Source organism: Hemicordylus capensis, chromosome 2, assembly GCF_027244095.1.
Source record: "Hemicordylus capensis ecotype Gifberg chromosome 2, rHemCap1.1.pri, whole genome shotgun sequence".
Lineage (NCBI taxonomy): Eukaryota > Metazoa > Chordata > Lepidosauria > Squamata > Cordylidae > Hemicordylus > Hemicordylus capensis.
Window position 1 is genome coordinate 222,956,780 of NC_069658.1, and position 15,430 is coordinate 222,972,209.

A 15,430-nucleotide genomic window follows, 5' to 3' on the forward strand; every position below is an offset into this window, starting at 1 on the left:
AAAAAATCACTATCACGCACAATTTCTCTCAATTTATGCTTTAAAACTTGGGATAAAAACTTCAGTGTAGCATTAGGGGTGTGCAAATAGGTTCAAATTCGAACTGGTTCGGTTCAAAGGTTTGAATTTGGCCCAAACAGGGCATTGCATTGGCAATGCCAGTCCAAGTTCAAACCAATTGAGCCTGGTTCGGTTCAAACCGGTTTGAACAGGCTCGAAGGCTCGAGCCTCCATTTTAGGTGCTAGTAGCCATTTTGTGTCATTTGTCTCCCTTGATTTCATTTGCCAAGCTCCTGCTTCAATGATTGGCCATATGTCTCTGGCTCTCTGGTAGGCTTTCCAGAGGTGACAGTCCTGGAGGGCAAAGGTGGGGGCTCCTAAAGGAGGGAGTTTCAAGTTCTATTTAAAGGTAAACCCTGGCCTTGCAAAAATCACTCTTGCTGCTTGCTGTTGCTGGCTGCTGCTGGTGAGAGAGTTTGGCTGCAGACTTCTTGTGCCTGCCTGCCTCTGTGCAGGTTATGGTGAGGTCTCTTCAGTTCCATCTGCCCTTTTATTTTATTTTTTTGCCTTCCCCCCACTCCCCCTTCTCCAAAGTAATTTCCCCTGGCCGAGTGTTTGTGTGTCTGTGCTGCTGATGCTTGATTTTTTGTTTTCGGAGTGAATGACTGTCTCTCCTGCTCTGTACCCACTGCCAGGGGGCTGGGGGGAGCACAGGCCCTTTGGCCTGAGAGGCCTCTCTGGTCCATTTCCCTGGTTCACCCCCCCCCCCGTCCCCCACCTTCTTCCTTTTTGCTGTTATTACTGACTGGTGGCTGCTGCTTTTAGTTCTGGGCTGAGTTGAAGAGTCCTCAGCACAACCGCCTCATTTGCTTTATTTCATTTTGGGGTTTTGGGGGGGTTGAGGTTCCTTGTTTTCTCTGGAGCAGGTGCTTTCCTTTTTTAAAACACTTTTCCTGCTGTGCTTAGCACACCGCCTGCTCCATACTCCAGTGCAGCAGGCTGCTTCCCTTCTCTTACTCTCCCTTTTTCTCTCACCTATTCTCCAGCACATTTTTTCCACCAGCTTTTTCTTTTCTTTTCTTTTCTTTTCTTTTCTTTTCTTTTCTTTTCTTTTCTTTTCTTCAGTGTTTCTCTTTTAATTTGTTTGTTTGTTTGGGTGGGTGGGAAATCGGAAGGAGTTTTGCAGGAGTTTAACGAAATAACGAAGGAGTTTTTCAGGAGTTCTCCTTTCTGGTCAATGACTGTAATAAAATTGAACTGAACTGAACTGAACAAAATTGTTATGGGCAACATTATGAGGACTGAAAGGAAATGTGTTACTAGGGACGTGCTATTGCCCTCAGGATCAAAGCGCTGAGAGTGACCAGGAGTTGGAGAAACAGATTAGAGAGGTGTCAAAGAGAGACAGGGCAGTAATAATGGATGACTTCAACTACCCACACATAGTCTCGGTAAATTCACATTAAGGTACATAAGAACATAAGAACAGCCCTGCTGGATCCAGCTCAAGGCCCATCTAGTCCAGCATCCTGTTTCACACAGTCCACCAACACAGTGGCCCAGTGGTAATGACAGAGAGGACACATTTCTAGACGTGCTAAACGACTGTGCCTCAGAACAGTTAGTTGCTGAACTAACCAGAGGGATGGCGACCTTGGACTTAATCCTGAATGGTGCCCAAGACCTGGTGCAAGATGTCAAAGTTGCTGAACCATTGGGTAACAGTGACCATAGTGAGATCCAATTCAGCATATATGCAAGTGAAGAATTATCAAGGAAGTCCAACACAGATGTTTTGGACTTCAGAAGAGGAAACTTCTAAAAAATGAGGGGACTGGTAAGAAGAAAGTTGAAAGGGAAAGTCAGGAGGGTCAAATCACTCCAGAAAGCACGGAACTTATTTAAAACCGCAGTACTAGAAGCACAGTTGGAAGGGATGCAAAGAGAGAGTTTGAGGAGCATATAGCTAGAAGTGTCAAGGGGAATAACAAAAACTTTAAATATATCAGAAATAGAAAACCTGCCAGGGAAGCGGTTGGGCCATTAGATGATGAGGGTGCAAAAGGGATTATTAAGGAGGATAAGGAGATTGCAGAGAAGCTGAATGAGTTCTTTGCATCTGTCTTCACGGCAGAGGATACTGACCATACGAAGTATCTACAGCAGGAGAAAGGGCATACCTTCATCTCTTGCCTGTGGGCTCCCCAGAGGCATCTGGTGGGCCACTGTGTGAAACAGGGATGCTGGACTAGATGGGCCTTGTGCCTGATGCAGCAGGGCTGTTCTTATGACCCCAGTTGTACCTGCCTGCCAGCCTGCCACTGGTCAGGTAAATTTTTTTTCCCCCTGACCAGTATGTGGGGCATAAAATTCTTCAGGACAATGAGGGGTAAATGCTTTCTTTTTGGTGCCTCCTTTGTCCTAGCTTTTGTTAAGTGGGGTCTCCTTTTTTGTTTGGGTTGAGGGAGGTTTTTTTTTAACAGGTTGTCTCTTGTTTTTACAGGTTCCACCTTAGTTGTCCCCCATGGTATTTTTTAAAAATTGTATCGTTGTGGGTGCAGTGGGTGGGCAGATGCGTGGTTTAATTCAGGGTTCTTTGGATAGGGTTTTTTGTCCACACACACACACACACACACACACACATATACATATACACAGGGCTCATGTCTGAGTGCCGTGTGGTGAGCAAGGTTTGCAGCAGGGTGGCAGTCAGAGGTGGGAGGGGTCACCAAGCTGGTGTGGGAGGCCAGGATGGGAGGCAGAGAAGATGCCGGCATGGGGTCCCACAGGTCCCCATTGGTGAGTTCTTTGCCCCAGGTGAGGTAGTGGCAAGAAGGCTCTCCTATCCGGAGCAGCCTGCTGCCGCTGAATCAAGTCCAGGGCTAGTGGCTGGTCCATCGAGTGCACCGTCATTGCTGGTGCCCTGTACAGAGCCTGGCAGTGCAGGGCTGTCCTGCCAGGGAAGTTTTTTTCCATGGTGGGAGTGGAGGGCAGGGGATTGATGGCAGTGCAACCAGATTTTCCCTCCTTCTTGCATCCCCTCCAATGCTCCTCTCACCACTCAGTGGGGGGCCCCATGATGATGCCCAGGTCAATGGAGTTCAGTTTTGGGTCCTCCCAGTCTAGCTCCAAGGAGGAAGGGTCTGTTACTGAGGCAGAGGAGCCCCCTCAGCCAAAGCCAGGCACTTCTTCCGACGAGCTGGGTGGAAGGGGGTGGGTGACGATGGTGGGCAGCCACCAGAAGCCCCCCTAGCGCCACTGTCAACAAAGAGGCCCAAGAAGGCATCCAGGAAGTCCAGGGCCACACAGAGCAGCGAAGTTTGGCAGCATTTTGAAATCCCTCAAGATGCCCCAACTGCTGCTCTCTGTGTTCACTGAAGGGCACAAGTCAGCTGGGGCAAGGATGCTATGCATCTGGGGATGACTTCCATGTGGTGACACATGCAACACCACCACCCGGATCTCTTTGGCTCTGCTGACAATGCTAGTGTGCCCTGTGTGCCTGTGACTAGTGCTGACCAGGGCTGTGCAAAGGCTTCCATGAAGCAGGGCACCGTTCCCGTCAAGTGGTGGACACAGTTATTGGGGAAGAAGCTTCCTGATCATGTAGACCCACTTCTCTTCACCCGCCTCATAGGGGATGGCCACTGACGACCAACCCTTTCAGGTGGTTGAGAACCCCGACTTCTGCTGGAATATCCAGACGTTCGCGCCCAACTACATGATCCCCTCAAGGACCAAGTTCAGCCTGACTGTGGTCCCCTCCCTGTATGCAAGGTGAAGGGAGCTCATGTCAGTCATGCTGTGTGCAGCACCAGCTGGCGCCAGTGTGCATTTCACCACTGATCTCTGGAACAGTGTGAGTGGAATACACGCTGCTTTCCTGGCCCTAACTGCTCACTAGTGGGACCCCGAGAGAGAGGGGACCTCCGGTGCTGCATCTGGCTCCAGCGTGTTCCCCAACGCATTTTGGCACAAGTGGGCTGTCTTGCACGTGGAGACCTTGGATGTCAAGGTCTGAATTCTGACTCAGAGTTCACAGCAAATTAGGTCATACACTGTTCTGCTTATGAATGGGGGAGGGACTCATATTCATTGCATTGAGACAGGCTAAAATCTTTTTAAAAATTTAAAAAAAACCCATGAACCCCACTGGCTTGGGGCTTCAGGGGGAAGTTGTGGCCATACCTGCCTTGCCCCCAAACCCACTTTGGTACCCAGGTACCCCGCAGGAGGGCAGTTGGAGCCATCCTCAAATCCCTATTATTCCCTATGTGGAAAATGCAAAAAATGTAAAATTCTTCAGAAATTCATTAATAATCACAGGAGTGTCCAATAGCTTTGGGGTTTAGTGGCTGCCTGTTTTTGTGTCCCTAGGTGCTCTGCATAGGGAATAATTGGCTAGTTCGATTCCCCATTATTCCCTATATAGAACCTTTTAGAACCAGTTTGAGTTGGGTTTGAATTAGAATCGAACCAAGGGGCGGGGGTTCGAGCAAAACTAAAACTGAATGGGTAGAGCCATCCTGGTTCAAAATGGGTTCAAATTTGAACCAAACAGGCCAAGCTGGTTTTGTGCACACCCCTATGTAGCATGATAGAGATTCACTCTACATTTAGAAATCAACTCATAAGAGAAAGTTCTTTCTTTCTCCAGCTTGGTTATGGCTCCTTCAGGCTTTTTTCTCTGAAAACCTTATTTCCTTCCTTCCACTGGATTGATCCCAATGAAGCCCCGCAATATGAGGGGTTAATTCAGCTACTCCAGCATTTCCAATGGAATTGGATTGGGCTCATTGTTCCCATGGATGACAGTGGTGAACATTTCATCCAGCGTCTTACACCAAAACTTGCCAAGAACAACATCTGTTTAGCCTACACTGAAAAGATCGAGGAATCAAATGCATTCCAAGCTCAGAAGCCGGCATGGAAATGGAGAGATTTGTTTTGTTCTAACTGTGAGGCTGATGTTGTCATTGTCCATGGGAACACCAAGATTATAAAGACATTAACTGATAAAGTGTTAAAACAGAAATATCGCCCATCTCGGAAGGTTTGGATCCTGACAACCCAGTGGGATTTTGCTGCAGTGGGATGGCAGGAGGACTGGAGGGAGCTGAAATCCTTTCAGGGTGCTCTCTCCATCACAATCCGCCCAAGCAAGGTGCCAGGATTTGAGGATTTTCTCTGGACTTTAGATCCAAACCAACCCCAGGGAGATCTCTTTCTCCAAGATTGGTGGGAATTTGTATTTAACTGTGAGTTCCTGAAATCAGGCCAGGTCCCTAAATATTTCTGGAGGGGAAAGTGTACCGGGGAGGAGAGGCTAGAGAACCTGCCAGCTACTTTGTTCAAAATGAGCATGACTGGCCACAGCTACAGTGTCTACAATGCTGTCTATTCTGTGGCACATGCTTTGCATGCTGTGCACTCATCAAGATCAAGGCATGCGAGAATGGGGGAAGATAAGCAGCTTCTGAATGTGGAGCCATGGCAGGTAATGTCCACCCTCAAGTTTGCTTCTCTTAAAAAAAGAGTCCCTTTTCTGAGTTTTCAAGGCTATTAGCCTGGCAGCTTCTGAATAGAAACATACCAGTATTTTGGCCCATGCCCAAAGCTCCTGCTTTTATTGTGTCATTGCTTCCTGTTTCCTCTTCAGGGCATTTGTTTCATCCCCATTGTTTGGAGAGGCTAGTGGAACTTTATGGTCTTTCTGTAATATCTTTGGTGGTTTGTGTGTGGTCGTGCAAATGGCCTCTGTGCATGTGCAGAGGTCACTCAAATGGCTTCCGCATGTCTGCAGACTCTGGAGCGGGGAGCGCTGGTGGGGCTTAGAGGAGCTGCCACCACCGCTGCAGAAGCAGGCAAAGTGCCCTTTTAACACCCCCCTTGGCCGCCCTTAAAACACTCTTAAAGGATTCCCCCACCTGTTTGCTTGTAAAGGGGAATCCTCACCGGATTCGCTTTTATAAGCATAGCCCTTGAACCAGGTTGACCCACTCTGAGTCAGATTGGGCCCGGTCCAGTTTGAACTTGGACCAACCGCTTTTTTGGGTGGCCAGGCTAATTTGGGTTTGAACTGGTTGAACCAGGCTCGTTCAAATCTAACTCAGTTCAATTTGAACTAGTTCTGCATGCCCCTAGTCACAGCAAGTTTTTGCTCCCTTGGAGTTCTCAAAGGTTCTGCAACAATATCTTTGCCACATCTCCTGGATGTCCCATCATGCCTTGTGCATTCCACGCATGATTAAATATAATAAAATTCTATTTATATTTAAAATAAGTAGAATTCTCTGCCATGGGATGTTGTTATGGTCACCAGCTTTGATGGCTTTGAAAGGGTCTTAGATAAATCCATGGAGGACAGGTCTATCAATGGCTACTAATCTTGATGGCTATCGGTTACCTTCAGGCTCAGAGGCAGGATGCCTCTGAATCCCAGTTGCAGGGGACCAACAACAGGAGAGAGGGCATACCTTCATCTCTTGTCTGTGGGCTCCCCAGAGGCATCTGGTGGGTCACTGTGTGAAGCAGGATGCTGGACTAAATGGGCCTTGAGACTCTTCCAGCAGGGCTGTGTTGTATTCTAACAGTGCTTTATGTTTGCATAGGCAATTGCCTACAGTGGAAAATCTTGGGGGAGCGGAAAATCTTAGGGTGGGGGAAAGTTAAATCTTCTTTTAAAAACTTTTAAAACTGCCGCTGCATGGTGGTAAGAGCTCCTAGTGGGCCTGCCCATTTCCCAAATCATGTCGGGCACAGGGTGCTGCCTGCTTGGTTGCCCTATTCTTCACCTTTTCCATGGCTCTAATCTGGCTCTAGTTCTCTTTGCAAACAGTGATTTTCGACAGCAAGGTCCTTCAGGGAAACACTGTCAGGAACCACCAGCAATTTCCCCTTGTCATCCATGAAGATGTGAATGGAATCCTTAGTTGGATTCCAGTTTCCTATGAATGTGTTTTGTTTGTTTGTTTTTGTGGAATCCTTTAGGGCAGGAACTCCTCTTAACTGCAGAAAGATTTCCAGCTTTGACATCAAGGTTGTCATCATGACAACGTCTTTGTTGGGGATGATCACCATTCTGATATTCTGGAAGAGCTCTAAAAATGCCTCTCTCTCAGCTTTTCTGTACAGTTCCTCAACATCATTTTCATCTTTTTGACCATCCTCATCGATGTTGTCTTGGTTTTTTGTCTTTTCACGTGTGTAACCCTTATAACATGAAGCATGATTATGGGTCCCTGAAGCTACTAGGTCTCCACTGGTTACCACTAGCATTGATTGTACCTGTATTAGCAGCGGGGGAGTAACTGGCCCTGTCCACCCCCAGCACAGTACTTCTAGTGACTTGCTGGTGTGTGTCTTATGTTTCTTTTTAGAATGTGAGCCCTTTGGGGACAGGGAGCCATCTTATTGTTTCTTATTTCTCTTTGTAAACCACCCTGAGCCATTTTTGGAAGGGCGGTAGGGAAATCCAATTCATCATCATCATCATCATCATCATCATCATCATCATCATCTCCACTTTGAACTACAAACCCCTGCAAGCCAAGCCTCTGAGAATGGAAGTCACTTGCATGCTTTGAAGCTAAATGGAGCCTTTAAAATCAACTGGAAATGAATCCTTTCTTTGAGTGAATGCTTACTTGGTATCTCCCACATGATGGCCATTACCCTATGTTGGGCAGTACTAGACTGCTCATTCTCATGATTGGTTAACCCATTTCCTGAGTTCCTTTCCATTTCAGATTCTTGCCTCTTTAAGAAACATCCAGTTTAACAACAGTGCTGGAGAGGAAGTTTCCCTTAATGGCAATGGTGAGAGATCAGCTAACTATGACATTCTGAACTGGATCTTCTTCCCAAATGGTTCGGTGGCTAATGTGAAAGTTGGAAGGATGCATCCAGGGGCTCCCCCGGGACAAGACTTCATCATCAATCCAGATGTGATTGTATGGGATACCCAGGTGGGGATGGAGTGTCTTTAATGGGGTTAGGAAAACAATTAGACTGGAGCATGTTACAGTCCCACCCCAAGAACATCCTTTGCAGGCTCAGACTCGGGATGTGCATGAATCAAAAATTGGGATTCAATTTGAGTTAAATCAAAACACATGGGTTTCAATTTGACCTCAAATCCAATCTCCCCAAAACAGGCCCAAATCTATTTGGATTGGTTTTGATTTTAGTCAATCTGAATTGATTTGACGGTCTTTTAAGTTTAATGGGGGGGGGGGGAAAGCCTCCTTTCATCATTGTTTTAAAAAAGAAAGAGGCGCCAAGGTGCCCAGTACTACTTTTTGAAGTGCAGAGAGCACAGTGGTAGGGAGGCAGCGGCGACCTGACCTGACACATCCTTGCGGCTCAACAGCCACTGATTCCAAAAAAGAAGAGGTACAGATGGTGCCTTTGAACCACTTCTGGTGGGAGCTGTAGTACTACAGCCGAGCTGGCAGCGGCAGGGAGGCAGTTACCCGAGCCACTGTCCCGCCCTGTGGCCATCCTGGCCAGCTGCTCAGCTCACACTGACTCTCACCGGGACTGGACTATCCTTTAAATAGCCTTCGTGCACACGTGGAGCCATTGAAAGGGATAGCCCAGTGTTTCTTTGCTAGAACACGGGTGTTTTTGCACAAAGAAACTTTGTGCAAACCAGCAAAGAAACACTTGGCTATCCCTTTACATGTCCTCCACATGCATGTGCAGAGGTCATTAAAAGGATAGCCCAGTCCTGGTGAGAGTCAGTGTGAACTGAGCGGATGGCCAGGCCAGCCATGGGGAGGGATGGTGGGTTGGGTTGCAACCTCCCCACCACTGCCGGTTCTGCAGAAAGACTACTGCTCCCACCAGGAGCGGTTCAAAGGCACATCCGTGCCTCTTCTTTCTCAAAGGAGGATGGTGGATTGGTTCATCACCTCCCCCTTCCCCCCGCTGCGGGCTCTGCAAAAAAGGTAATTTCATTATTATTATTTTTTAAGGCTGAATGTGGCTCTCCTCCCTCTCCCTTCCCCTTGCCCCATACTCGAATTGATTCGGATAGATTCAATCCGAATCTGTCTGATTCTATTCAACTTCCATTCAAAGCACCCCTTTTAGGCACGGACACCTGTTAGGGGTGATTCAATTTGAAGTCAAAATACTCGAAACAGTCAGGTTTGAGGCGAATTGATTTGAGTCAGAATTTATTTATTTTATTTATTTTTGCATTTTTATACCGCCTTTCGTTAAAATATAGCCCCAAGGCGGTTTACAAAAGTTAAAAACATACAATAAAAGCACAATAAAAACAACATGCAAGAGTATAAAAACATATAAAAGCAGGCATAAAACAATACAAGAAATAAAAACACCCAGAAGCAGCAGTAAAAACGATTATGTAAAAGCCTGGGTAAAAAGCCAAGTCTTTACAAGCTTTCTAAAAGCCATGATGGAGTCCGAGGAGCGAATGACCACTGGGAGAGCATTCCAGAGTCTGGGGGCAGCAACAGAGAAGGCCCTGTCCCGAGTGCACGACAGCCGGGCCTCTCTCATTGTCGGCACCCAGAGCAGGGCCCCCTCAGATGTCCTCGTCAAGCGGGCAGCAACCCTTGGGAGCAGGCGGTCCCTCAAATACCCTGGGCCCAAACCGTTTAGGGCTTTAAAGGTCAAAACCAGCACCTTGAATTGGACCCGGAAACGAACCGGTAGCCAGTGCAGCTCTTTCAAAATGGGGGTGATATGTTCCCAACGGGCAGCTCTGGATAACACCCTCGCTGCCGCGTTTTGCACTAGCTGCAGTTTCTGGATATTCTTCAAGGGCAGCCCCACGTAGAGCGCGTTACAGTAATCCAGCCGCGACGTGACTAAGGCGTGGGTAACTGTGGCCAGATCTGCCTTCTCGAGAAAGGGACGCAGCTGGCGCACCAGCCGAAGCCGTGCAAAGGCACCCCTGGCCACCGCCTCCACCTGAGCTTCCAAGAGCAGAGCCGGGTCCAGTAGTACCCCCCAAGCTGCGTACTTGTTCCTTCAAGGGGAGTGCAACCCCATCCAGAACTGGTAAAATCTCCACATCCCGATTGGCTCTCCTACTGACCAACAGCACCTCCGTCTTATCCGGATTCAATTTCAGTTTGTTAGCCCACATCCAACCCATCACGGCCTCCAGTCCCCGGTTCAGGACATCCACCGCCTCCCTAGGATCAGATGACAAGGAGAGATAGAGCTGAGTGTCATCCGCATATTGCTGACAACTCAGTCCAAATCCCCGGATGACCTCTCCCAGCGGCTTCATGTAGATGTTAAACAGCATGGGGGACAAGACCGAACCCTGCGGGACCCCACAGGCCAACGGCCACGGGGCCGAGCAGTAGTCCCCCAGCACCACCTTCTGGACCCTCCCCTCAAGAAAGGACCGGAACCACTGCAACGCAGTGCCTCCGATTCCCATACTCGAGAGGCGGCCCAGAAGGATACCATGGTCGATGGTATCGAACGCCGCCGAGAGGTCCAGCAGAACCAACAGGGACGCACTCCCCCTGTCTAGTTCCCGGCGTAGGTCATCCACTAGAGCGACCAAGGCAGTCTCAGTCCCATACCCGGGGCGGAAGCCAGATTGAAAAGGGTCCAGATAATCCGTATCATCCAAGACCCTCTGCAGCTGGGACACCACCACACGCTCCATCACCTTGCCCAAAAAGGGCAGGTTAGACACAGGTCTATAGTTGTCCAGGCTGGAGGGATCAAGGGAGGGCTTTTTTAATAGAGGTCTTACCACCGCCTCCTTAAGGCACGATGGCATCCTGCCCTCCCTTAATGAAGCATTAATGATCACCTCCAGCCATCTGCCTGTGCCCTCCCTGGCAGCTTTTATTAGCCATGAAGGGCAAGGGTCAAGAGCGCACGAAGTCGCCCGCACACTGCCCAGGATCTTGTCCACATCCTCAGGCCGCACCAACCGAAAAGAATCCAACACAACGGGACCAGATGGTACCAAAGGCACGTCTGCCGGAACTGCCAAAACTCTGGAGTCCAGGTCAGCACGGATGCAAGCGACTTTATCTGCAAAGTGACAGGCAAACCGATCACAAAGAGCTGTAGATGGCTCCTCCCCCATTGTCCGGGGGGATGTGTGGAGCAATGTTTTCACCACACGAAAGAGCTCTGTTTGCCTGCACTGAGCAGATGCAATGGAGGCGGAGAAAAAATGTTTCTTCGCCGCCCCCACCGCCACGGCGTAGTCCCTAAAATGGGTTCTAGCCCTTGTTCGATCGGATTCGTGACGACTCTTCCTCCAGCGTCGCTCCAGCCGTCGTCCGAGTTGCTTCATCGCCCTAAGCTCCGAGGAAAACCAAGGAGCGGAACGGGCTCCACTAAGCCGGAGAGGGTGCTTGGGGGCAACCGTGTCAACAGCCCGGGCCATCTCTCCATTCCAGAGATCAACCAAGGCGTCGACAGGGTCACCAGCTCTGGACACTGGAAACTCCCCGAGGGCCGTCTGGAATCCAAGCGGATCCATAAGCCTCCGGGGGCGGACCATCTTAATCGGCCCACCACCCCTGCAGAGGGCAGACGGAGCAGTCAAACTAAACCCCACCAGGTGATGATCTGTCCATGACAAGGGAGTGGTCTCAAATTCCCCCACCTCCAGATCATTTATTTCCCGGTCGGCAAAAACCAGATCCAGAGTGTGTCCCGCCACGTGGGTAGGGCCGGATACCAATTGAGACAGGCCCATGGTTGCCATGGAGGCCATGAAATCCTGAGCCACACCCACTAGGGGGGCCTCAGCGTGGACATTGAAATCCCCCAAAACAATAAGCCTGGAGGAACCCAAGGCCACCTCCGAGACCACCCCCGCCAGCTCAGGTAGGGAGACTGAAGTGCAGCGGGGTGGTCGGTACACCAACAGAATCCCCAGCCTATCTCGGAGGCCCACCCTCAAGGACAAACACTCGAAATTCTGAGATTGCCTGACCGGGCACGTGGAAACGGGGAGGGTCTCTCGAAAGATGACTGCAACGCCTCCTCCCCGACCCTCGAGGCGGGGCTGCTGCACGATCTGGAAACCTGGAGGACAAAGCTGAGAGAGACATACCCCGCCCAGCGCATCCAACCAGGTCTCTGTCACACATACCAGGTCAGCACGCTCATCCACGATCAGATCGTGGATGAGAGATGTTTTTGCGTTAACTGACCTGGCATTCAGCAGCAGCAACCTAATCCTCGAAGGAGTGTTCCCAGAGCTCCCTAGGGTCAGAGGGTTGGGAGAAGGGCCGGAAAAAGGAACAGGCCTCAATTGCCTGGACCGTTTTCCCCTGTAACGGCCTGCCCAACTCCCACCGCCATACCTCCCTCTGCCCGCTACCTGTGATATTGCCGCCCCCGCTCCAGACCCACTTTTTTGCTCCCCCAGACACATCTCCCCAGACTAACCCACCACGGCTTCTTGGCTTAATTAAAAACAAAACAAAACCAGGCTTGCGTAGTCTCCTGCTGACTTCTTAATTGTGAGAAGATGACTCTTCAGGGTGGAAGGAGAGAGATCTTCTGGTCCTCAGGCAGCTCGCCCCACGGCAGAGAGCCACAAGGACGAGAGCCCTTGTGCTCTCGCCCTTCGGCTCGCGCCCTTGGGCTAGCCTGCCCTATATAGCAGCAGCAGCAGCCGCCAAAGCCCCAGCAGCAGCCCAAGGAGAGGTTACACACACCTGAGGAAAGGTGGGGCAGGGGCAAAGACAGCAGTCAGTCAGTGCCCCACCCAAGCTGTTCTCCTTCTGTCTTCTTCTGAATTGATTTGCACATCCCTAGATCAGACTGGCTTCAATGTACAAGTTGGCAGACAGCTTCAACTTTTTCTCTCTTCCCTTTAGAGAGTGCCCTTTGCTAGGTGTGTGAAGCACTGCCCTCCAGGACACAGCAGGAAGGTTCCAGAGGGGAAGCCTGTTTGCTGCTATGAATGTGTCCGTTGTCCCAAGGGAACCTTTTCTAATCAGACAGGTAGTTTGAATCTGGAAATGTGTTCCAAAGATCCCAGGAACCAGGATTGGGCATCACATGTTTCCCCCACTCAATTGTTTTACTGTTTGTGTTTGCTCTCCCATATATTCCACTCTTCCAAACTTGTTGCATCACTAGAATAATTTCTAAAACACCTTCTGAAATCAGACCAGGCACTGCTTTCTTCAGATTTTAATTTGTCCTATTTATTTGGGTGCTTACTCTTCTCTGTGTTGCTAATATGCACACATGCAATGATAGTACATTGTGGGGGAAAGCAAGATCTCCCTAAATAGAGGGGAGAAACCTTAGGAAGGGTTCCTAGGTTAGGTTGTACAGAGTATAATAACCTGCACAGATCCCTTCATATTGGGGACCTTAGAATCTGGTGATCTAGTACAATTCCCATGGTTACAGCCATTCATACATATTTAAGAACTTGTTCCCAGCTCCAATGGTTTTGGCATTAGGCTTGAAATGTGTTTGGGGCACATGTAGTAAGTAAGAGACTCAAATGGCTGATTGGGGTAGATGTTTGCACGGCCCATGCCAATATCTCTAGGGCCAAAGGAAGGTCATCTTCCTCCTCAATGTCTCTGTCTGGAGTGTCTTCTGCAACCTGTTCCTTTCCACCCCCTGTCTAGTCAGGATCACTCATGAAAATGAAAAATGCCAAATGCCAAATTTCAGTCATAATTTTGGATGACAAGCAGGTGGAGAATTGAATGTTTCATTTCCTTGGGTGAATGCCCTTTCAGTGCCCAAAAGATGAACATTTGTCCCATGTTAGTGATATTAAAGGTTAATTTATCATTCCAGATGCAGTTTTCTGTGACCAATGCCCAGAAGATCAATACCCAAACAAGAATCAAGACCAATGTGCTCCCAAGAATATTAACTTCCTCTCATATGAGGACACTTTAGGATCTGTTTTTGCTACTGCTGCTTTTTTACTTTCATTGATCACATATCTAGTGCTCACAATCTTTATTAAACACCGCAACACACCAATCGTCAAAGCCAACAACCGAGACCTCACTTATATCCTCCTCATCTCCCTCCTGCTCTGCTTCCTTTGCTCCTTCCTGTTCATCGGCCGACCCAGGAAATTAACCTGTCTTCGACACGTGGCTTTCAGCATTATCTTCTCTGTTGCCATTTCTTCCATATTGGCAAAAACTGTCACAGTGATTCTGGCCTTCATGGCCACCAAGCCAGGGAACATGGCAAAAAAAGTACTGAAGGGTCAACCAGCAAACTCCATTGTCTTGGCTTGTTCACTTATCCAATTTGTTATCTGTGCTGTCTGGCTGGTAACTTATCCCCCATACCCAGCCTTGGATATGCACTCACTGATTGGAGAAATCATAGTAGAATGTAATGAAGGCTCAGTCACCATGTTTTACATTGTCTTAGGTTACATGGGATTTCTGGCTTTGATCAGCTTCACAGTGGCTTTCCTTGCTAGGAAATTGCCTGACAGTTTTAATGAAGCTAAGTTTATCACCTTCAGCATGCTGATGTTCTGCAGCGTCTGGGTCTCCTTTGTGCCCACCTACTTGAGTACCAAAGGGAAGTCCATGGTGGCCACTGAGATCTTCTGCATCTTGACCTCTGGTGCTGGTCTCCTGGGTTGCATCTTCTTCCCCAAATGCTACATTATCATTCTGAGGCCCAATCTCAATAGCAGAGATCACCTAATTAGGAAAAAGAATCCGGAAATCTGACACTTTAGAATATCGTTTGCAGGTCCAGTTTCCTGTCTAATATTTCCAAAGAGGAAAGATTATCAAGTACCGTCTTTTTCTGATTATAAGATGGCAGATTATAAGATCCCTTGGATATAAGGGAGCTACAAGGGAGCTATGGTGATGGTGGTGGGTTGTTGTGTTTCTTAAACCTGAGAGTAGGTAGCATCAATCAATCTAGTACTTCAGTTATGAACATCAACAACTTTATTTATGCACACAATAACATCAAGTACTTCAATCTAGGCAAAACCTTCAAACTCACTCTCAGAATTGCTGGCTTCGAATATCGCCCAGAGATGGTCATAGGTTCCCATTCCACCAGTCAGGCAGCATTTCTCGAACCTCTGCCATATAACGGCAGGATCGATCGCCTCCCAGGCCTCTTTGATCCACCAGACGATGAGGGCAATTTGTGGCTTATTCCGGCAGCCTGCTGGAGTGAGTGTCATTAGCCCAGCATGCATCCCGTCCACCCACTTCTCCCTCAACAGCTGCTTGAAGGGCTGGTTGCAGCTGACGTCCATCACCTGCAACTGGCTTGTCATCCCCGCCGAGATCAGTCTGGTTTTCTGCCAGGATCGCTTTCACAGATGGCGTCCCCTGGTGGGGTTAGCCAGCCAGACTGATCTGAGCCAGTCTTCAGTCACGCCTTGGTCCATCCACACCCATTTGTGTACAAATGTACCAAGACCCCAGGGGGCCACCTC

The 15,430-nt window shown here is 48.9% G+C and overlaps 2 protein-coding genes across 3 annotated transcripts in view; both read left to right on the forward strand.

Annotated features, from left to right (window-relative positions):
- The window catches only part of LOC128348123 (vomeronasal type-2 receptor 26-like), a 35,845-nt gene that overhangs the window by 2,077 nt on the left and 18,338 nt on the right, over positions 1-15,430 (forward strand). The window contains exon 1 of one of the 2 annotated variants that reach the window (XM_053303738.1): positions 292-409. The exons of the other annotated variant lie outside the window; for it this stretch is intronic. The gene's annotated coding sequence lies outside the window, so the exon portion shown is untranslated. Of the gene's footprint in view, positions 1-291; positions 410-15,430 lie in introns of those variants that run through there. 2 annotated transcript variants of the gene reach the window in all.
- Positions 493-14,699, forward strand: LOC128343788 (vomeronasal type-2 receptor 26-like). Its single transcript, XM_053293224.1, has 4 exons — positions 493-521; positions 7,749-7,967; positions 12,846-12,972; positions 13,792-14,699. The coding sequence occupies exons 1-4, from the start codon at positions 519-521 to the stop codon at positions 14,697-14,699; spliced, it is 1,257 nt and encodes a 418-aa protein (XP_053149199.1). The 5' UTR covers positions 493-518.

Bases quoted from the DNA above. Each gene is read 5' to 3' on its own strand.
- LOC128343788 (XM_053293224.1), top strand. The intron at 7,968-12,845 runs GTGGGGATGGAG...TCTTCCCTTTAG, and splicing joins TGATTGTATGGGATACCCAG to AGAGTGCCCTTTGCTAGGTG. The intron at 12,973-13,791 runs GTAGTTTGAATC...TTATCATTCCAG, and splicing joins AACCTTTTCTAATCAGACAG to ATGCAGTTTTCTGTGACCAA.